The 24,574-nt window shown below is 37.0% G+C and overlaps 1 protein-coding gene across 2 annotated transcripts in view; it reads right to left on the bottom strand.

The window, feature by feature from the left end:
- VAPA (VAMP associated protein A) overlaps nucleotides 1-24,574 on the bottom strand; it is a 49,413-nt gene that overhangs the window by 23,373 nt on the left and 1,466 nt on the right. For both annotated transcript variants that reach the window (XM_066352619.1, XM_066352620.1), the window contains exon 2: nucleotides 2,787-2,939. In XM_066352619.1, coding sequence (XP_066208716.1) covers nucleotides 2,787-2,939 — 153 coding nt within the window. The remainder of the gene's footprint in view (nucleotides 1-2,786; nucleotides 2,940-24,574) is intronic.

The following is a 24,574-nucleotide window of genomic DNA, read 5'->3' as shown; positions in this document are numbered from 1 at the left end:
ACTTCCATCATGGATAAAAATATATTTAAAAAAGCCAAATACATAGCAGCAGAAAATACACAGGATAAACACCCAGGATCCAAATAAAGCATAATAAAATCCCATTAATACTCTTCACAGAGTAATCACACAAGCTAATCACTAGGAACTAGATAAAAAGAAAACTTCAAACATGACTATGGCTTTGACAGTTACATTCTAAGTTATAAAAAACAAGAGGAAAACAATCTGAAAAAATACATACAAAGTGCTAACGGGGGGAATAGCATGTAAGTACAGAGAGTCAATCAGAGAAAGCTACTGGAAGAGGTGTAGTTTGAGTGCCTCTCCATATGGAAAGGCACTACACAAAAATTGGAAGAGCTAGGTTCTAATGAGATGAGAGGGATCTGAGAGCATAGTATGCAAATAATAATTAGTATGTCTGGAATTTTTAATAAGTCAGGTGCTTAATACAAGGGCTTATGTGGGAAAAAGTGCTTTGAAAAGTACACATATTTCTAAGAAACATGAAGATAGTAAAACTTCGGCAATCTAGACCCATAAAAATAAGTCACTGAATAGTTTCATGAATTCCTAGGGATATAATTGTACCAAAAACTACTGTATTTCCCCATGTATATATATAAGACGCTTCATGTATAAGACACACCTTAATTTTGGGGCCCAAAATTTGAAAAAAAAAAGTATCACATAAAGTTATTGAACTCAAGTTTTATTCATCTTAAATTCATACAACTCCTCATCACTGTCAAAACTCCCATCCATTAGCTTGTCCTCATCTGTGTCTGATGACAAATCACTGTCTTCATATATTGCTTTGTCCTCAGTTCCATCTGTGGCATTTGAAATGCCACAACCACTGTATAAGATACACCCAGTTTTCAGACCCCAAATTTTTCCCAAAAAAGGTACATCTTATACATGGGGAATACGGTATTTCTAACCATATGATTAAAAATAATTCTATTTCCTCCCAATTTAGCCAAGGGCTTGAAGATTTACAGAGTAACTTCCAGAATTCAAGTACATTGCTTTATCTTCTTGTCTCCCACCCAGTTTTCCCCAGGAACTGAAGACTTGGGCAATCAACTGTGAAAGCATTCCTCCCAGGCCATCTTAATACAAAACTCACTAAGAACATCTTTTCTAGGGCCTCCTTGTTCTAAGTTTTTGACTAGAGCTACTAACAGAGGATTTAGGGTTATCAAGAATTCTGACTATGGTCTGTCCTCTATTATCTTTGTAGTTAGGTCCTGCTTCTAAATAACTCTCAAATGGGTTTGCTCTAGGCTCTCACTCTTTATATAATTTGCTATTTTTAACCAATGTGGCCTTGAAAAACAGAAAACTGATATAGAATTATTATATCTCAGAAATACTTATCAGGAACACCCAGGCATCGTTTTGTTTTAAGGTACACGTTTTCTTTTGTTTTGTTTTAAAGTACTCATGTCTAGGCCATGTCCCAGACTCTGATCTGGAAGGGTTCGTGTGTGTTACCTGCTCCGTGTTACGACACACAGTGAGAGTTGAGAACTACTGCTAGAAAGTAAGAGCACACAGTCTCTTGTGAGGCCTGAAAGGTTCTCCCATAAGTAACATAAGATACATTCTCAGACTTGATTCCTATTTCTCAGCTTTATTAGATGATATTATGAGAAAGTACTGTCTTGGGAAGTCTGAGGAAAGAAAGGCATTAATTATGCCATCAGCACAGATTTCACAGCAAAAGTGAGCCATTCATGTGTGGAAAGAATCAAGTATACTCCTTGGACTATAAGTAAACACAAAAGGAGTAAGAAAAACAAGGTGCAGGGCATTATTTACAGTGAAAAGCAGAAATACCCAATATAATTTGATATAATCGGCAAAAAGAGGCATTATATATTTTAAGCAATGTTTGGAATACTTCTATAGCTGCATGTAAAATGTAACAGTAGCTAGAGATCTGAGTAAGAATGCTCAATCACAAAAATGATATAATATTTCAAAGATAAAATAAGGGCAGAGAATATGGTAGTGAGCTGTAGAAATAAAGATATAAACTAAAAATACAAAATTTTAAATTGACAATTGCTTATAAGTTGAACACATAAAATTCCCATTTAGTATCCCCATTACGGCAGGGGTCTCAAACTCGCAGCCCGCGGTGCCGAACAATTTTGTACTGATTTTTTTTTGTTTTCAACTGCAGTGAGAAAAGTGTTGCGTAACAGTTGCCTTTTGTAGACCTAGCGCGGCCGCCAAACGGCTGTGATCTTGCTCTGTGGCCCACATGCTGAGTTGAGTTTGAGACCCCTGCATTACGGATAGGGTGAGAAATTTTCTGCAACAGTTTGCATATATATTAGCAAGAGAACAGGACATCATTAAAGGCTAAGCCAGAATAACTTCAAGACTTTCCCACCAGATAAAACCCTATTAATTAAAACCAAATTTAAAATACCGTATTTCCCCATGTATAAGATGCTCCCATGTACAAGACACACCTTAATTTTGGGGCCCGAAATTTGAAAAAAATGTATTACATAAAGTTATTAAACTCAAGTTTTATTCATCATAAAATTCATACAACTCATCACTGTCTTCAACAATGAGAGCAAAAACAGCACGAAAAAGTGAGAAATACAAGTAAAAAAAAAAAATCTACTACCACTAGTTTTTAGACCCCAGTTTTTAGACCCCAAATTTTTGGGAAAGGGTGGGTCTTATACATGAGGGAATACGGTAATCATAAACTGTCAAAATTCTAAACTGCACAAATTCTAGATATGATGTGCTACCTGAAACAGTCACAGTCGACCCTGGGTCAATAATTCCACTGTTGGGCCTCACACAGTACCGACGAGGTGCTGTAGTCTTCACTTTGAAACATACTTTTCTATCCGATGGATTTCGCAATTTAAGATTTGTAGTGACTACATCTGTGAAGGGGCCTGTAGGGTTCAAAAACCAAAAACAGGAAAAATTTAATCGGATTGTCACACATACACATAGCAGAATTTAAAATTAAATGTATATATAACCTCAATTTTATTTAGAGTACATATTAAAGCCTGTGTACATAAACATACTAAATGACTAACAGTACCTTTCCTCAAGTGATAGACTTATTTTCCTTATTCTTTACCATATTTCACAAAATTTCTATATGAGCATGTCTTATTTCTATCAAATAAAAGTATTTTGAAAGTTTCAATTTATGAAAAGTCCACAATTATATTCTTATAGTTGGCTAGTACATTACTGAAAAGATCAGGATTTTCCAATGGTCTGCAAACCAGTGCCAATCTTCAAACTCACTTTACTGAGCCAGCTGCAAAAATCTCTATCTGAAGACAGTACATCCGTCCAATGACAACAATGCTCTTGCTTCATTCATCTCAATTAGGTTTAACTCATTCACTCCCATGTTTGTTAAGTATTTATTAAGACCACTGTATCAAATATTCTAGATACAAAGTTTTTAAGCTTTGGTTCCACACCCAAGCAACACAAAATTACAAAACAAAGAATCCAAACAGGTGATCCAGATCTGCCTGTATTAAATAAATACTAAACAATATTTTAAAAGAGATGGAAAAAAAGATTACAGTCATTTTTGCTCTTGATTAAAAAGCCTCAAGATAGATTGCAGAGCCTGACCAGGAGGTGGCAGAGTAGATCAAGCATCAGCCTGGGACACCGAGAACCCAGGTTCAAAACCAGGAGGTCGCCCGGTTTGATTGCGGGCTATTACGGCTTGAGGCCAGGCTCATAGACACGACCCCATCTCTCCCTTCCTGTCTGTCTGTCTGCCTGTCTCTATCTCTCTCTCGCAAGCAAAAAAAAAAAAATTTTTTTTTTACAGATTAGACAATAAATACCTGTTAATTTAGAGACAGGATAAACTTAAAAATATGTGCCAATGAGCCTGACCAGGTGGTGGCGCAGTGGATAGAGCATCGGACTGGGATGCGGAAGGACCCAGGTTCGAGACCCGGAGGTCGCCAGCTTGAGTGCGGGCTCATCTGGCTTGAGCAAAGAGCTCACCAGCTTGGACCCAAGGTCGCTGGCTCCAGCAGGGGGTTACTCGGTCTGCTGAAGGCCCACGGTCAAGGCACATGTGAGAAAGCAATCAATGAACAACTAAGAAGTCGCAACGCGCAACGAGAAACTGATGATTGATGCTTCTCATCTCTCTCCGTTCCTGTCTGTCCCTGTCTATCTCTGCCTCTGTAAAAAAAAAAAAAAAAAAAAAGTGCCAATGAGAAGCGATAATCCCATCTTCAAATGCAATTTTAAATAGTTTTTAAAACAAGTCTTAAACTGTAATTTTTAAAAAAGCCAGAACACAGAAATCAATGACAACTATTATAAAGGCTTTCTTTTATTTAAATAAATAAGAATAACCAGTCATTTAAAACTGTAAAACAAGCAGATCTGCCTAGTGCAATGACAGGAAAAGAGGTACATTTCAAATGCAAGACGTTTAAAAGGCACTTTATTCAAGTCCTAGCAGGAGCAATTATTTTATCCTATATTTAAAGTTTCTGAGTTATAAATTATTTTCTAACAAAGATTTGGAACTGGAATGAGAGATTGAAGACAGAGAGAATATTAGCAGAAAATGCATATAGGCAAAGAACCAGTTACAGAAAAGAAAAAAATTAATGTAAAAATAAATGAACAGGTATGATACACACACACACATATGAAGTGCAATCTTTCAATTGAATTAGTTATATGGTCAAATTAATCATTCAATTTGTATATTATTTTACACCCTTTGCTGCTTCTTTAATCTCAATGATTTGCATTTTGATGAGCAGCTGATTAACAACTCTACCATACATGTGAGAATAAAGGAGAAAACTCCAATCTGCCCATTTTGCCACAAATGGTTGACTATCAACACATTTTAAACTACTGATAAAACTAGGAGTCTCAAAGACATAGATTCCATTTCTCAACATTCTCCAAGTCCAGAAATTATACTACAGAAAATTGAGAATGTACAAATGTTTATAGACTATTTCAATTAGGACTTTAACATGACAGAAGAAACATTTTGCAAAATTTTAAGTTTGAACAATCTCTTATTTTCCTAACATAATTATGTAAGAGGTTTTAAATTTTAAATTCAATTTTTCTAATTCTCCCCAATTAAAAAAAATTATCCAAAATAAGGTAAAATAACTGATTATTAAAAGTAATTTAGAAAATAAACATGTCAATTTTCATCAACATGAATTCTGGAAAAGTATTTAAATTTTATATTGCCTAGCAGGGCTTATAAATCTTCAGTAAGACTGTGGTCCTTCTAAACATAAAAATGTAAACTACCTAAAGATGAAGATAATATGTCAAAAAAAAATCACCAATTTAAACAAAATTCTTCATTGAATATGTTAGCCTCATCAGTGAAATATAAAATTATCTATAATAAACCCACTTAACAAATGAATTTGAGATTTTCTGCTCCATTGTGTCACTCTAATCAAGAATATCAGTAAGGATTGCTCCCAGCAGACAGTGCAGAGTCTAAGCCATTTTCCTGGTTAAAATGGAAAATCAGCAAGTACTGATGCCTATTCAGCATAACAACTAGATTTAATAGCTGTACGAGGTCATGGGAAGAAAGATATTATCTAGTCCACTCTTAGGGGTCACAGAACCCTTTGAGAATCTGATGAAAGCTATACAGTATCCCAAATGAACATACATAGGCAAATATTCACAATTTTACAAAATTTGAAGGGGGAAAAAAAATTGAAGGGGTAAGGGTGAGATAGGGAGATTAGGTAGGGATGGGAAGGAGACTTGGAACCCTGAAACCTACAGGTTAAAAAGACCTAATAAAATCTACCTTTACAGCCTGACCTGTGGTGGTGCAGTGAATGGAGTGTTGACCTGGAGTCACCGGTTAGAAACTCTGGGCTTGCCTGGTCCAGGCACATATGAATAACTAAAGTAAAGCAACTATGTGTTGATACTTCTCACTCTCCTCTCTCCCCCATAATATCAATAAATAAAATCTTTTTTTTAAAAAAGGTCTATCTTTACAGACCCTTAAACACAGAGAAATAGAAAAATTATATACACTGCTCACAAACATTAGGGGATCAGGGGACATGCAGATACTCCAGTACTTTCAGCCCTTTGTATACAATGCATTTGCATGCACCAATGAAATAAAAGTTGGTTTTGCATCTCATTTGCATAATCAAACAACTTACTTCTACTTGTTTGCTTTTCTGATGTTCATGTTTAATTAAAAAAAACAAATGAAAAAAAAAACCAAATGCTTTTTTTTAATTGCTTCATATTCATTTTGAAATATCCCCTAATTTTTGTGAGCAGTATGATTTACTTGCATATGAAATAATCCTAAATTTCAGGGTGATACTGACCCTGTCAGGTATTTTTGCTTGTAACTGGGTGGTACTTAGGGGGAAAAGAACAAGATGTGAAGACATTCTGCCATTCCATGCGGATCCATACAATGAACTACTATGCCCCTATCCCACCAAATTTTCAATACACTTCCTCTAAAACTTCATACTGATTAAAAACCTTTTTCAAAAAATCATCGACTGTGTAAAACGGGAAAAAAATGTTCTATTTCCTCCAAAACTTTAAAAGATGAGTTTATCATTATAAAAATTATCTATCAACAGTAATGTCACTCATACTTGAATCATCACTACAACATATCTGTATAATTCAGCAGCCATCTGCAGATGACACAATCACATGATTCTACCTATATGCATAAATCTTATCCTGCCCTTATTACAAAATGTTACAGAAAACCTTCATTCAGATATAACTCTTACATTACTTTTCTTAAATGCAAACTTGTTTGTTATAAGCATCTGGCTACTTCATTATATCTTCTAGTATATATATATGCGCAATCATTTACACAATAAAATAAGTATTGCATTACAAATTTACTTTCTTTACTTATGTTATAGTTACGAAATTATATTTAAATTTTAATTATGTATGTTACCATGTAATTTTATATAGAAATTTCATTTAGGAATAGTAAAGAGGACAACAAATTATAAAATATTAAGTTGACTATTGTGTCAAACAGTGCTTAAAATGCTGTATTATATTAATAATCTCTTGCTTGACTAATTGAATACTTATCCTCTGCAATGCATAGGTGGTTAAACCATTAAGAAAGACAATGGTTACGAAAGCCAGGATAGCAGTTAACAGGGAAAGAAGGAGATAGTAACTGGAAGAGTGTACAAGGAATGTTCTGGAATCCTGGCCGAGTTCTATTTCTTGCCTTGAGCAGTGACTACAGGAGCATTTACTTTTGATAATTTTTTAAACGGTACATATTTTTCCTTTACATAGAACAATAAGTTCCTTTTTCTAAAAAAGCCAGTCCTGACATAACGTTAAAAAATAAAAATTTTTTAAAATTTACAAAAAAGTGAAAGCGGGAATTTTTCCCCCAGTTTTACTGAGATGAAGCTTTGATGAAAGTGAAGATGTGAAGCAATTTATATAGAAAATAATCATGATTTGAGGATTTCTAACTCAATTCCTATAAATGAAGATAATCCTATCATTTGTCCAATATAAATGCTTAGTTTAACATTTAGAAACAATTACCCATTTTAAGATTACCTGATAGTATACTAGTCACCAATCACAAGTACCATCTGAAACATACTCCCCACGTTAGAGATGAAATTTTACTCTTAATATGAAAACAAGAAAATTCCATGTAATTCAAGTTGCCTCTATTTGCACTGTTTTACTGGGAAAAAGAACTACAATCAAAATAACTCTACCTTTTAATTACATGGGTTGTCCTCCTTTAGTCTCCCTCTTAAAGGACCATAACATTTCCTGTCACTAAGTACCCTGTCCTAACTCCACTACAACTGTCACTGTCAATAAGCCAAAATCCTATTCCCAGCACCAAATTCTAACAAGACAGAAATGTAACATAACAAATATCCCCTCTGTAAAAAAAGGTTTGGACATATGTTAAAAAACTTGGAACCTGAAACTTTAAAAAGAAAGGTTAAGGTAGCTCACCCAGAAAGGATGTTTTAAGTAGGACTAGCCTCCCTCCTTCACCTAAAAATGGATTTCTGGCATAAAATGCCCTTTATATTCAGACTGTATATCTAAAATTCTAGCATTCAGAGCAATGACCTTTACTGTCCAAACCTCCCAATCTTAAAAGAAACCCCATTTTTTAAGTGGTTATCACCCATCCATATTTTGATGTGAATTGCCATTAAAGTTTTTTCTTGAAATGCCAAGCTGAGTTTAGTTGCAAAGAAAATTGACTTGAAAGAAAGAAGAAAGTAGTTGGCTTTCCCTCCAGATATTTTGAAAAAGTTCATATACAGAAATTGAAACAGCTGTATAGTGAACAACATACCCATCTACCTAAATTCTAAAATTAATATTTTGGTCTAATTACTTTGAGATTATATATCCATTTCAGTCTGTTGCCTCTATCCATTATATTTTTTAAACTGATTTTAGAGAGGAAAGGGTTTCGAGTAAAGAGAGAACCTTTTATTTGTTGTTAACCTAATTTATGCATTCACTGGTTATTTCCTGAACGTGCCCTGACCAGAAATCAAACCCTTAACCTTGGCGTATCAGAATGCTCTAACAAACTAACCCAACCAGGGACCTATCCATATTATTTTGATGCATTCTAAAGTAAGATAAAGATATCAGTACATTCACTCCTAAAAACCTCAAAAGGCGTATCAATTTGAATTCAGTATTTGCTTACCGTGAAGAGAATCAAATTTTAATTCAGGATAGAAAGTGGTATATAGCATGCAGCATTTCAGAAACAGAAAAGGCTTCTGAAATGGAAGTTTTTGGCTAGGTGGATAGAGTATCCGCCCAGCACATGGACACCCCAGGTTTGATCCCGGGTCAAAGCACACATGAGAAGTGACCATCTGCTTCTCTTCCCCTCCCTCTCCCCTTTCTCTCTCTCTCTTCCCCTATCTCAGCCAATGACTCAATTGGTTTGTGCATTGGCCCCAGGCCCCAAAGATAGCTCAGTTGGTCCCAGTGTCTGCCTCAGGCGCTGAGGATAGCTCAGTTGCTTCGAAAATCAACCCTAGATGGATGGTGGTTGCCAGGTGGATCCCGGTTGGGAAGCATGCTGAATTCTATTTCCCCTCCTCTCACTTAAAAATAATAATAATAAACAGGCAATGCACCTGAACATTTAAGTTATGAACTTGATGACATACACATAGGGTAGCTACTCAGAGGCTGGTTGAGAGACAATTCTTAATGGGTCTCTAGCATATATGCATGTATTTCAAGTGTAGGCACTAAGAGCTTTTATCCAGAGTATCTTTTTGAGAACGTATTCAATAGTGAATAGTCTTGGAAGACAACGTCTTCCTCCTAAGGAGAGGGTAGGTTTGTATACTGTCCAGTATAATAAAGATAAGCTTCCTCTGGAAAAAGGGGCAAATAGGTTTCTATGCAGCGCATTATGAAAGACTCAGGTTCCCTCAACTCAAGGTTTCTCAGCTATGATGAAAACCCACTCCAGCTAGTGCTTGACTTACGATCACGACTGGTTCCAACAGACAGGTCGTAACACAATTTGGTCGTAAGTTGAGTAGGCTATATGTACAGTACTGTGAAATGATGTTATAAAAATCTTTAAATCATATTTTGTAATTCTTTCATTATTGTTATATATCATAATTTTCTTTGTTCATTTTATGCCATTTGTACATCTCTATACCATTTTGTTTCTTATTTTTACATTCGTCAGGTTTATGTAAAACACTGCATTACCAGTACAACTGGTTTAATATTTGCAAAGACAATTTCCTCTTGGTAGACATCTTGGGAGGGGTTTGATGAAAAATATCCAAGACACAAAACACAAATTGCTGTACCAAGTCTGGGATAACAGTTGAAATGGTGCACGCGGAGGTGGTAGTGCTGCCGGAAGCTGGTCCACACTGTCCTACGCCCAGCTGGGCAACACTTGTGCTACCAGACGCGGAGCAGTCGTAGCTAGCGACTGTGGTCATCAAGTCAAATAGTCATAAGTTGCACAGGTCATAAGTCAATCAATATTTGTATATGGGTAGCATCCACCTAAACTGAAACCCTTTGTGCTACTACCATGGAACTTAACAGCAAAGGATCCAACTCAAATATAGAGTCCATGCTGCTTGCAATGCCATGAATTATAACATCCTTTGCCTCTAAATGCAGGAGTCTCATGTCTTCTACCAACATCCATAAAATCCTAGCTGGCTAAATTTTCATATCCTTCAGTTCTCAACAAGTCTGGTTCTTAGCTATGAGGAACAGATTTAATCAGTGACCTATGTATAATTAATACCGGAAAGTGCAACGCACCAAAGCACGAATCTTTGAAAAGAAGCATGGCAGATTGTACAATTCACATGGCATAAAATGTATACCTCTCTCATGGCACTTCTCACTTTATTATTTATGTACATGTGTTACCTCACCAAAATAAACTATAAGCCCCTTGTGAAGAAATACTCAATTCATCTTTGAATGAACTGGAGTAATTAACACAGGCCTCAAGTCATAGTAGCTACTAACACATTTGTTGGGTGAATATACACAAGAAGTGTGGTTGAAGTCACATGAATTATTTTTGACCCATATACAACAAAAACAAAAAATATCAGAAGTGCCTGACCTGTGGTGGCACAGTGGATAGAGCATTGACCCAGAATGCTGAGGTTGCTGGTTTGAAACACGAGGTCTCTAACTTGGGCTCTGGCTCCTCAGAGCGCACGCAGGCTTGCTGCTTGAGTGTAGGATCATTTGACACAATCCCAAAATCACCAGATTGAGCCTAAAGGTCACTGGCTTGAGCAAGGAGGTCAATGGCTCAACTTGAGCCCAAGGTCACCTGCCGGATCCCCAGTTAAGGTACATACGAGAAACAATTAATGCACAACTAAAGTGAAGCAACTGCAAGTTGATGCTCTTCACACTCCCTCCTTCCCTCTCTTTCCCTTTCTGTCTCTCTCTCTCTTTAAAAAAAAAAAAAAAAGGAAAAAGAAATAGACATATAAGAAGTATTCACGTTTTCTCCCAAATGCTATGATTCTAGGTCTTCATAATTCATTTATTCCAATATTGTATGATTATTCCACCATCCTACCTTAACTGAAACAGAATAGGTAAAAATCTTTATGAGGAAGGCCACATGCTCAGTATAAACACATAAATAATGTAGCTGCAGCAATGCAGATGATGACTACTTCAACGTTTCCACAAGTTTTAGTAAATCAACAGTTGTATCACTGATTAAAAAGTCTTCCAGTTGCATAAGGGCTATGTTGCTGAATAGTGTCATGTTACATTAACTTAAAATAATCATGCATATGAAGTACACAGAATATTTACTAAGACTTTCCACAGTAATAGTAGCATGGCAGAAGTAATAATGGTACAAATAGTGATAACAACAGAAGTTTTGATAATAGGTAGCCTTCATTGGGATTAACCATGTATCAGTAACTACATGAATTATGACATTTAACTCCCTCATAACAAGCCCATGAGGGAGATACTTTTATTATGTATTACCCTCATTTTACAGATGAGTCATACTCAGATTCAGAAAAGCTAAAACATTTGTCCAAGGACATCCAACTACAAAGCAGTGAAAGTGGGAAGTCAAGCCAGGTCTGACTCCAGAGTCTGAACTCTCATAAATTCTGGGTATATTTTTATGCAAATATTTTAGCCATATTTATTTCCTAATTTGTAAGTATTCCAGGTAGATTTCTGCAACATTAAAGCATGAAATTGCAATCAAATCAGTAATATATAAAAAATACTTTTAAATAGTATTTCCCATGATCCCAAAGGTCAATAATGTACATTTCCTAAAACGAGTATCAAACACTAAGAAAATATTTTATATTTTTACATCCAAGAAAGTCCTAAAACATTTAACACAAAATTTAAAACTGAACTTGCCTTAATTTATTTATTGTATTTACCTTTTCTGCATTTTTTCAAATATATTGAAATCTTATATTTTAGATTATGTTTTAAAATATAGATAGATAAGATGGAGAGATTAAAAGAGAAATGGATATTTTGGGAGAATTTGAAATAAACATTTTAGCACTCTTTACATACCTAAAGCTCGTTAGAAGCACAATATTTTTAACACGAAAAAATGATCACAGTAACATTAACCCTTTGAGTAGTACAAACGTTCTTGTATGTCTTTGTGCCTCCTGACCATCCAGAGTAGAATCACACGTGTGTAAGGCAACACTAAAAACAGGCAAATTTATGTTCTTCTTGTTTCCACAAATAGGTTATCAAACAAACATGATTTTAAGTTAATAAAACTGGAACTAATTTCATTTTTTGAAAACTCACTCTCGGGGGTCAGGGAGCATGAAAAAAACTACTCAAAGGGTTAACTTACAAATTACAGGATACAAATTGTGCAGAATTACACGAAGAAAACAAACAAAAAAATATAACCAATGTTAACAGTAATAGGCAAACATTAACTATTGATTTTATAATAAGGGACTTTTACACATGTACACATACTAACTTAATTTGTTCATAAAAGCTTTTATTGGTAAAGGAAACTGAAAAGGTATGGAAAAATGTATATTCTGAGAATGTTGTTCAATAGATTTTAGTAGTGGGCATAGAACTCAAAAGCAAGACCAAACAATTCATCTTCCCCTACAAGTTATGAGAGTACATCAAGTCTGACCAGGTACTGGTGCAGTGGATAGAGTGTAGGGCTGGAACACGGAGGACCCAGGTTCAAGGCCCCAAGGTCGCCAGCTTGAGCACAGGCTCATCTGGTTTGAAAAGGCTCACAAGCTTGAGCAAGGGGTCATTCAGTCTGCTGTAGCCCCCCAGTCAAGGCACAATGAGAAAGCAATCAATGAACAACTAAGGTGCCACAACGAAGAACTGATGCTTCTCATCTCTCTCCCTTCCTGTCTGTCTGTTCCTATCTGTCCCTCTCTCTGTCTCTGTCTCTGCCACACACACAAAAAAAAAGAGTATGTAGAATATTGTCATAGAGAAAATAAACTAAATAAAAAACACTGTATGATGTCAGGGTACTCTATACCTTCAAAGTATGGCAGTCACTGCAATTCATGTCAAAATACCCAAATATTGAAATAACAATATATATAGTATATATGTAAATATAAATATACACATAGAGGAATATATATGAACACCTATAGCTACAAAATAAAAGGCTGTGAAAATGCAGACCCATATTCTTATTACACTGTAAACTCATATTTTAAAGCCCTCTCATAGTAATGATTCTTTTTAAAGTTACATCTCTAGTTTTAAAAATGGTAATGAATCAAATCATGGCCTTAAAAAGCTATAATACACATAACTACCATTTAAATCTAAATTTTTTAAACAGTACCAAATATTCATAACTCTAGTTATAGAGTACACCCCAAATGCAAGAGAAAAACAGCTAAGCAAACTAGGGTATAATAATGACACATAAGTCATCAAAAATGGTATCTTTGTGGATGTTTCTTCTATAAAAAATTTAACACACTGGTCTAGTTTATTTTTATAAAGTGAATTATGTGCCACAATTATGAAACTGAACATATCTTTACAAATCATGAAGTCCAATCTTGTTTATGCAAGGAATTATATTATAAAGAATAAAATCATAATTAAGAGATTACAAAGATATCACAATCTCAATGACAAAGAAAATGTATAGCTGGCCTCACTGGAAGAGACTGCATTCAAGAGAAACTGATTCCTGAGACCACAAGATCTCTTGCCTGCTTTTCTCTCCCTCTTCTCTCTCAACTGGTTTGTTTCTGCCTACACATTGCCCAAACTGTCTCGAAGCCTATGTTACCTTAAAAGTCTAAAAGCCAATCATCATATAACTGTAGTTGTGTATAAAGGGGATTTTGACTAGTCAGTTATCAGCGTATCTACTGGCTAGCCTTAGGTTAGTTGCCCACCACTTACTTATACAATCAGCACTGTCTAGGAAAAGGAGGGTCCTATAAATTTGTCTGTGTCTTAGAACTACCTGTCTCTTTAATAATCTATGGGCAGTGTCCATTCTCAGGGAAATACTCTTAAACAAATCTACCATACTTCTCACAAGAAGCCAACAATAAGGGCTCAATAAAACTTAACACATTATGTACAGTTAGAATCTGTGAACTGTAACAGCAGTTATAAAGTAGATTTACTTTCAGATAAACATGGTTTTTCTACTTGTCTTTATAGGTCTTGATTTGTAAACTGTAACTACATGGTTGTGAACATTAGACTTGTTTACCATTTACCTTTATATATCTTCCATTATTATTTTTAAAAAAGGGACTTCAGACTGTGAAAGGGTAGAGTAAGTTATTAATGAAAAATAGACTAATACAGGAAGAACAAATGAGACTAAAAGCATCAAGTCTAATAGCAAAGTAAATTTTTTCTCTCATTATAAAAAGTACTGAATGTTCATTGTAAAAATCTTGGAAAATACAGAAAAGTAAAAATATAAAGACAAAACACACACAAATCATAAAGCAGAGCTAATGCTTGCTAACCTTATTTTCTTTCCAACTTTTTTCTTGTATTTATTACCATAAATGGACTCATATTTATGCAACTTTTTAATGCAGAGATAAGGCTATCACCACCAGTCAACATTATTAAAGTGAGACGACCATACCCGATGTGACACAATTCTATATATGAAGTATTTTTACCCAAATATGTTGCAACCTGAATGTAATCAAGTCCTAAAATCAAATCCAAATTTAAAAGGAATACATATTAGTAATATGGGACATTCTCCTGGACAACAACCTAGCCTTTTCACCAAGTAAAAGGCATGATAAAAATAAAAAATTCTTAAAAAAAAAAAAGAGGCTGGGGAGCCACTACTTAAGATTAAGAAGACCTGAATACAATGCACAGACTGAACAAGCCAGCAAAACAACAGGAATACATGGGAAATTTTCAATAGATTAAATATTAGATGACATTAAAGAATTATTTTTGTTTTATTAAGTGATAATAGTATCATGATTATATTTTTTAATGTCCCTTTTTTTATTAGAAATGCAAGCTCAAGTATTTAGGCTTGAAATGTTAGGATACCCAGACTTTTTTTAAAAAATACTGCAACAAAAAAAGAGCAAATATTGTAAAATGCTGACATTAAACTTAGGTATATGAATTTATTAAATTAAAGTGTGTAGAGGTTCATTAGAATCTTTTTATGAATGTTTGACAGTTTTCATAAGAAGTTTTCAACTTTTTATCAATTTGAGTCACATTTTAGTTATAATAAACCCAGTAAACAAGCATTTGCAAATAAAAGCCCCCCCCCCTTACATCTAATATTTACGAGGATTTTTCTTTAGTAGTTACACAAAAAAATACTACATTTTGTTGTTTGTACACCATAATAAACCAGAGGACATTTAATTTTCTTTGAAAACAACTTTTTATGGTTGAAGGAAAGCAAGATCCATCCTAGATTAACTGCTATCCCCTCCAAAAGGCAAACTTCACTGAATGGTCAGTCAAGATAGGATAGAAAAGCAACAAGAAAAAATAAAAGGTTGCTTTCTAACAGGCTAACTCTCTTCTCAGATCATCTGTGCATGGTTAAGGAAGGTATTGCTTAAAGAAAATTGTGAGCCCTGGCTGGATGGCTCAGTGGTAGAGTGTTGACCTGGCATGTGGAAGTCCTGGGTTCAATTCCCAGTCAGGGCACACAGGAAAAGGCAACTCTGTCCCCTTCCCCTTCCCCTTCCCTCCTTTCCCCTTTCCCCTCTCCCTCTCCCCCTCCCCCTCCCTCCCTCTCTCCTTTTGGTACCAATGCTTCAAATAATTTGAGCACTGAGGATGGCTCTGTGGAGCCTCCGCCTCAGGCATTAAAAATAGCTCTGTTGCAAGCATGAGCCCAGACAGGAGTTGCTGAGTGAAACCCAGTCTGGGCATGCAGGATTAGGTATCTTTATCTCCCCTCCCTAACCTAAAAAAAGAAAAGAAAATTTTGAAAGGCAATTTAGTAGGTATAGTAAACCAACAACAAAATTATTAACACTAACAAAAACAAAATACCAAACTTTAAAGAACTTAATCAAGGTTTTCCCAATTCTTTATGACACTTTTCCACTTCATAGAAAAATAATCTCTTTTTGTACTCATATATTCACAAACTTTTAGGGATAGAACACTCCAGAAACTACCGAGTCCCGCCTCTACTTTAAAAATGTGAAAAAGGTGACACAGAAAGAATGAACAATTTATCTAGTACGCACTTAACAAAATGCCCTACTACTCATCCCTTTTCTGGAACTACAAAATTTTGAAAACACAACTACCTAAAAAGGCAGATGAAAAACCCTACTAAAAGACATCCAAGACTACCTGACCCGTGCTGGCGCAGTGGATAAAGCTTGGCCCCAGAATGTTGAGGTCGCTGGTTCAAAATCCCAAGGTCATAAAACCCAGAGTGTGGCTTTGTCAGCACAGGCTGCTAGCTGGAGTGAGGGTTTGTTCACACAACCCCAGAGCTCACCAACTTGAACCCAAAGGTCGCTGACATGAAACAACCAAGGTCACTGGCTTGAGCAAGGGGACACTGGCATGTCCCTAGTCAAGGCACATACAGGAAGCTCAATGTACAACTAAAGTGAAATCAACTACAAATTGATGCTTCTCACCTTCTCTCCCATCCTGTCTTTCCCACTTGGAAAAAAAAGGGGCGGGGGGGGGGGGGGAGGGACAGACAGGACATCCAAGACTAAAACATGGGAATCACAGGCGAAATCATCTGAGTCTTATTAATACAATCGATGTTTATTGGGCAAGTATCCCATGCCAGGTCTTGTTACCATGGATTTAAAAATAAATTGAGTAGGCCCTGGCAGGTTGGCTCAGTGGTAGAGCGTCAGCCTGGCGTGCAGGAGTCCCAGGTTCGATTCCCGGCCAGGGCACACAGGAGAAGTGCCCATCTGCTTCTCCACCCCTCCCCTCTCCTTCCTTTCTGTCTCTCTCTTCTCCTCCCGCAGCCAAGGCTCCATTGGAGCAAAGTTGGCCCGGGCGCTGGGGGTGGCACCATGGCCTCTGCCTCAAGCACTAGAATGGCTCTGGTTGCAACAGAGCAACGCCCCAGATGGGCAGAGCATCGCCCCTGGTAAGCATGCCGGGTGGATCCCGGTCGGGCACATGCGGGAGTCAGTCTGACTGCCTCCCCATTTCCAACTTCAGAAAAATACAAATAATAATAATAATAAAAAAATAATAAATGAGCCTGACCAGGCGAAGGCGCAGTGGATAGAGCGTCGGACTGGGATGCAGAAGACCCAGGTACGAGACCCAAAGCTCGTCAGCTTGAGCGCGGGCTCATCTGGTTTGAGCTAAAGCTCACCAGTTTGAGCCCAAGGTCACTGGCTCAAGCAAGGGGTTACTCGGTCTGCTGAAGGCCCACAGTCAAGGCACATATGAGAAAGCAATCAATGAACAACTAAGGTGTTGCAACCCACAATGAAAAACTAATGATTGATGCTTCTCATCTCTCTGTTCCTGTCTGTCTGTCCCTGTCTATCCCTCTGACTCTCTCTCTCTGTCTCTGTAAAGAAAAAAACAAACAAACAAACAAACAAAATAAATGAGTATATCCTCAAGTAGTTCACAGTACAGTTTGGGAGAGAAAAACATGTAAGCATAAAAACTAGGTAATGTGGTGTCATTACAGGTAAGCACAAGCTTCAATAGTGGCATAAAGAAGACACTGACCAACTCAGACTGAGAGAATCAAAGACTTAACAAGAGGAAGTGATTCTTAAACTGAAGACAGCCTGACAGACATGAGGGCGAATGATATTCTGAACAGAGCATGTGAAAAGTCTTCCAACAGCTTAAAGCATTTGGGGAAAATGGTTTCATATAACCAAAGCCATGGACAGAAGAGAAATGAAAAGGTAGAGAATGGATTTTGGACTTAAAATATCAAGCAAATAATGGGGAAATATTACAAGTTCTTTAACCAAGGGAACAACAATACCAGGTTTTCATTTCTCAAAGGGTAGTTCTAATAATAGCAGTGTGGAAGACAGACTGAAGAGAGAGGGACACTACTATAACAGAGACCAATCTGGTAAATACCAGAGAAAAGATTAAAAATAATCCCTTGAACTAAAGAAATAATCCAAAACCCAGAACTCTCCCTGAGTAACACATTCCCATAATCAAATGCCTACTAATCACCTCTTATTTAGTATCTTGAAAGGACTTAAACATATCTAACGTATCTAATGAGATCATGTTCTTCTTCCTATCACTCTCCTGCATACCCCCCAAAACGCATTTGGTCCTCATCCAGACATACCACGTTTCTTGGCTCAGTGCATAACATCACCATTCCTCCAGTTATCTCAGAAATCTCAGTAAAACAGAAATCTCAAGAGATATCCAAGTTACCTCTACTCTCAGTGCACATATCTAACAGACCGCCAGGTCACATTGGTTTGTACCTCTTTAACTTTCCATCACCTCCAACACCATTCTCAGTCCATCATCACCTCTTGTATGGGCTATAGCAATGCCTAATTCACCTCCATCTCTCCTCTAATAAACTTCATATTGCTACCAGAATTACATACACATACATACACACACATACACACACGTGTTCAAATACAAATGTGATATCACGCCATTCCCTCTACATCTACCATTCCCCTCACTTAAATTCCCTCGGGGGGTTAGGATAAAAACAGGACTCCTTAGTTAACCTACTAAACCAACACCACACTCATCTTGGCTGTTTCCACTCCTGTCAAACTGAATCAGCCTTGTAAATAACATGTTATTTAACATGTTAAATTTTATGTTAAATAACATGTAAGTGTTGCGTGTTCCCTTCTGCCATAGGATCTTTCTACCACATTTTCCTTTCTTCCTCACCCAAATAACTTCTACTCTTTCTTAGGGAATCCTAGTCCAATTGTGAGAGCCTTCCCTGATCAGATCAAAGTCCATTTTATAGTCTCATAGCACTACATACCTCTTCATAGCTACATTTTCTTCTTCTGATTACATAGTGTCTCTCTCTCCCATTAGTACTGCCTCATGAAAAAAGATCTTATTTTACTCTAAACTGTAGTTCTAACATTTATTCGTTATGTATTACATATAGCAAAAACTCACACCTCTATTGTATAATTGAATGAATTATATCAAGTAAATTTAAAAACAGAGACACATTAAAAAAGACAGGTTCAAGAGTTATCTCTGGGGTATAAAACATAAATTTTAATATTAGAAATGCAGAGTATTTCTGGTATGAGTACTCATGATGCCACTAAAAAATAAAAAACATGGGAAAAAGAGTAGGTTTGGGTAGTAAAAACCAGTTTGGTATATGAATGAGTTTGAGATGTCTGAATAACACTCAAATCCATAGTCAGCAAGTAATTAGTATGTATTCTAAAACTGACTATAAGTCTGAGTTAAAATACAGATTACAGTGTGTAACATGTACACAGGAGAGAGGAATAAAGAGAAAGAGAAACCCTCAAAACAATGAGACTGAACAAGAAAAGTTCAGAGATAAAACTGACACCAAATCAGAATCTTAGAAACATTAGCATTTAAGAAAACGAAGACCACAAATGAGACAAAGAAAGGAGCAAAGAAGAAAATTAAAAGAAAACTATATCATAGAAGTCTAAAGAAGTGAATTTTTAAAAAGAACTGTCAACAATGTCCAGTGCCAAAGAGAGACAAACAAGATAAACACTGGAAGTGATCAGTGCAGTTAGCAATCAGTAAGTAGTCAAGACAGAGACCACAAGATGGACAGAAGGTGAGCTGGAGAGACAGTGCATATGGACTATTTTTCCAAGAAGTCTGACTGAAAAGAAAATAGAAGTCAGAAAGGAACGTGTACCAGGACAGAAAGAGTTAGGGGTTAAGGAAGTAACCCTTTTTTTAGTTTGCTTGTGAAATACAAGACTTACATATATGTATACGTTTAAAGGAAGAAGCCAGTGGTTAAAAACATGAGTAGGAAAATATCTGATGGAAGACAGTTTAAATATAAATCGTAAGGGTTTTTACTTTAACCTGAAAAAAAAAAAAAAAACAGCAAACAAACAAGTTTGGATATGAGACAAGTTTTCTTTCTCAGGGACGAAAATATGGAAGAGTGCAAATAAACACATTAGAAGAGGATACAGCACATCATGGAAAGGCTTGTATGGCATACTTTAAAAAAAAAATCAGGCTTTTATCCAGTGGGTAATCTAAAGCTATTTGAAAGCTTTTAAAGAACTGGGCCCTGGCCGGTTGGCTCAGCGGTAGAGCGTCGGCCTAGCGTGCGGAGGACCCGGGTTTGATTCCCGGCCAGGGCACACAGGAGAAGCGCCCATTTGCTTCTCCACCCCTCCGCCGCGCTTTCCTCTCTGTCTCTCTCTTCCCCTCCCGCAGCCAAGGCTCCATTGGAGCAAAGATGGCCCGGGCGCTGGGGATGGCTCTGTGGCCTCTGCCTCAGGCGCTAGAGTGGCTCTGGTCGCAACATGGCGACGCCCAGGATGGGCAGAGCATCGCCCCCTGGTGGGCAGAGCGTAGCCCCATGGTGGGCGTGCCGGGTGGATCCCGGTCGGGCGCATGCGGGAGTCTGTCTGACTGTCTCTCCCTGTTTCCAGCTTCAGAAAAATGAAAAAAAAAAAAAAAAAGAACTGTGTAATATGACATCTATACCTCACCCTCCCCCAGCAATCACCCCAGGGGTTGTAGCCACTGTGAAATCTGTGAGGCTCATCTGAAATACCTATAAATGTGCCAGATAACCATGAGTAGTAGTATTCTATATCTTCACTTGTGCTTCCTCTTAGTAATGTGCAGCTATTCAAAGATGCTATGGTTGACATATCATAGGTCCCTTGCTGCTTTACAGAGCTTAATTTTTTTTCCTGATCTGTTATTATTATGGACCACCTTCAAAACAATGAGTTTGGTCTATTTTTCTCTTTCTCTGATGATTAAGAGAAAGAACATATTTTAGCATTTTGAAACATTTTCCTTCGAACTTTTCTCCAAGACTACAAATAGGTAGGAAAAATTAAAACATTATATAATACAAAAAAAAATTTACAATAGTAAAATTTTCAAGGAAAAAAAATAGTATCTCATGTGTAATAAATTTCCGGATTCTAGGACAAATTACTACCAGCGTTTAAACAACAGAATCTGAAAATATCTACATTTTTTTTTACTAATGTAACAAAACTGTTACTTTAGAATTCATTACATCATTATAAAAGCAGTTTCATATATTAACAGCCACATAGAACAATAAATGTTTTGAATAATATTGAGGTATGCAGAAAATGTATTAAACTGGTATTTGCTTCTCCGCAATTGTGCTAAGTGCTGATAATTGATATCATGATGATTATGTTACACATATAACAGAAAAAATTCACTACTCAATCTCAGAATGATTAAATGAGTGACTCTTGGAGAAACCGTATCAGTGAAATATAGTCAAAATAATTCCAATATGCCTACTAGAAAATGACATTCTGAAAAACTATCCTTAACAGACAAAGACTTAAATTTAAAATTATAGGCAATTTAGAGCAAGTCAGAGTTAAATGACTTTTTATATCATCAAACTAAGCATAAGGAGATTGGTGATTCAAAATGAATGTCCTCACTTTGTGTTGAACTTGCATTAGAATACAAACAGAATTCCAACAAGGCAAACTACCTTTTACTGAAAGAGTAACAATGAGAAAAGAATCAAATGACACCAAATGTCATCTCCTAATTCATCCTACCCTTCCACTTTTCCAATCTTCCCCATTACACCTTCAAACAAAAGCACACAGCAAACCATTGGGCCTCTAAGTATAAACCACACATTTCTCTCACATCCCCAGAGCAAACCATCACTCCCTTGCCCAACCCTCCCACCTCGCATCCAAATGAAAACAAGCTTCTTCCTAGAAAGCTTCCTAAAGGAATGGGGGAGGGACCAAAAGGAAGAGCCTTTCCTCACACTTGTCTTGCCTCTAACTATATGTCTTCTTTCTCCCTCAATAGCCTCGAAGTTCTTCAGAGGCAAAGCTACAACTTAATGCACTTTACTGTTGTTTAACTGTATGCTTTCTCCATTAAACAACAAACAATCTTTTCTCCACCTTGCTTCGCACTGAATCCCAAAATATAAGGTGATACCTGTTGAATGAATTACTCATTGTTTAAACTCTCATAAATATAGATTTAGCACAAAGCTTTCAGTAAATGTTCACTAAATAAATGATCCAACTGAATATGTTCCTAAAAATTTCAATGAAATACTTATTTTAAGTTAATTTTAAAAGGCAGTCATTGATGTCCAGCCTTTTTAAATGGGCCTTGTAAATTAGTTTTATCCATAACACTAGAACAATCTGTTTGTTCTTCAGTGTGTCTGTAAAGTCATGGTGCACTTTTGACCGGTCACAGGAAAGCAACAAAAGATGATAGAAATGTGAAATCGGCATCAAATAAAAGGAAAACCCTCCCAGTTTCTGTAGGATGATGTGGCAGCACACCCGCATGCGCAGATGATAACGTAACACCGTATATACAGCGGAACAGCCCAAGGCCATGCCAGTCGAGATGTGGACTGTACAGAGGAAAGTTCAGTGTGTTCTGTGGCTCGCTAAATTCGAATCCATGACCAAAGTGCAACGTGAATACTGGCGCGTTTATAACGAAGCACCACCACATAGGAATAACATTACTTGGTGGGATAAGCAGTTGAAGGAAAACGGCAGTTTGGTGGAGAAACCCCCATTCTGGTAAGCCATCAGTCAGTGACGAGTCTGTAGAGGCTATACGGGATAGCTACCTAAGGAGCCCTAAAAAATCTGTGCACGAAGACCTGGCCGGTTGGCTCAGTGATAGAGTGTCAACCTGGCGTGCAGGAGTCCCGGGTTCGATTCCTGGCCAGGGCACACAGGAGAAGTGCCCATCTGCTTCTCCACCCCCTCCCCCTCTCCTTCCTCTCTGTCTCTCTCTTCCCCTCCCGCAGCCGAGGCTCCATTGGAGCAAAGTTGGCCCAGGCGCTGAGGATGGCTCTATGGCCTTGGCCTCAGGAGCTAGAATGGCTCTGGTTGCAACGCCCCAGATGGGCAGAGCATTGCCCCCTGGTGGGCATGCCGGGTGGATCCTGGTTGGGCGCATGTGAGAGTCTGTCTGACTGCCTCCCGTTTCCAACTTCAGAAAAATACACAAAAAAAAAACTGTGCGTGAGCCCACATCGAACTGCACTGAATAGGTATGAAACTGGGAGAGTTTTCCTTTTATTTGGTGCAAATTTCACATTTCTATCCTATTTTATTGCTTTCCTGGGACCAGTCAAAAGTGCACCATGACTTTACGGACACATTGTATAACAGTTAGTAATTCTTCAATGTCTAAACTAAGTGAAATATATGGTAAGTCACTGTGTAGGGGTTTTGGTAGTTTAACTTGCTTCTCTGCTATTATTAGTCTCTTCCTATGGCAACTTTATAACTTCTCTAGGGAGAAAGCTTCAAACTGGGAAAATGTCCTGGCCTAAAACTAGTTTTAAAGGCTTCTAAGTCCCTAACAGCAATACACACATGGTTATATAGTAGAGGAAATTTTCTGTTAACTCAGTCTATCAAAAAGTAAAATCGAGCCTGACCAGGCGGTGGCGCAGTGGATACAGCGTCGGACTGGAATGCAGAGGACCCAGGTTCGAAACCTCAAAGTCCCCTAGCAGGTCGCTGGCCTGAGCAAGGGGGTCACTCTGTCTGCTCTAGCCCCCCCCCCCACAAGGCACATATGAGAAAGCAACCAACAACTAAGGTGCCACAATGAAGAATTGATGCTTCTCATCTCTCCCCCTTCCTGTCTGTCTGTCCCTATGTGTCCGTCACAAAAAAAAGTCAGATCAAAATAAATTATGGAAAAAATTTAATGATTATTCAATGATTTTTTTCCTTTCAGGTAAAATTATGTAAAATCATGCCACACAGATCAACTTGATACAATAAAATGCACTCAGTGCCCCTAAGAAGATATCCCTCTTAAAACCAAATCCTTACCTAACAAGCAGCTCACATACATTTCCATTCAAAGGAATTTGTAAATGCACGAAAAAGCTTACAAAATAACGGAATTATACATTACTCTTACATGAATTACAATATTTTTAAATTCCTAAAACTATTTAAAACATTTTCTATGTAAAACAATTCGTTTTTCTTTGGGGCTCAATCTTGTACAATAAAAAATAATATTTTTAAGCACTGGAATGGCTATACACTTCACAAAAATTGTTCTCATCATAGCTGCCGAAACTGCAAAACACGACACTAAATCATCCAAATGGGGATTCACTTTAGACTAAACTTAAGATAGCAAGGAATCTGCTTTCTATTTGGGGATCTTCACACACTTTCAGTACTCCTAAAAAGAAATCTGTTCAATTTAAATCTCTTACAGAAAGAACTCTACATATTAAAAAGCAAATGGG

This window comes from Saccopteryx leptura, chromosome 11, assembly GCF_036850995.1.
Source record: "Saccopteryx leptura isolate mSacLep1 chromosome 11, mSacLep1_pri_phased_curated, whole genome shotgun sequence".
NCBI lineage: Eukaryota > Metazoa > Chordata > Mammalia > Chiroptera > Emballonuridae > Saccopteryx > Saccopteryx leptura.
Note: the sequence above shows the minus strand (reverse complement) of the source record. Positions and strands in the feature narration are given on the sequence as shown.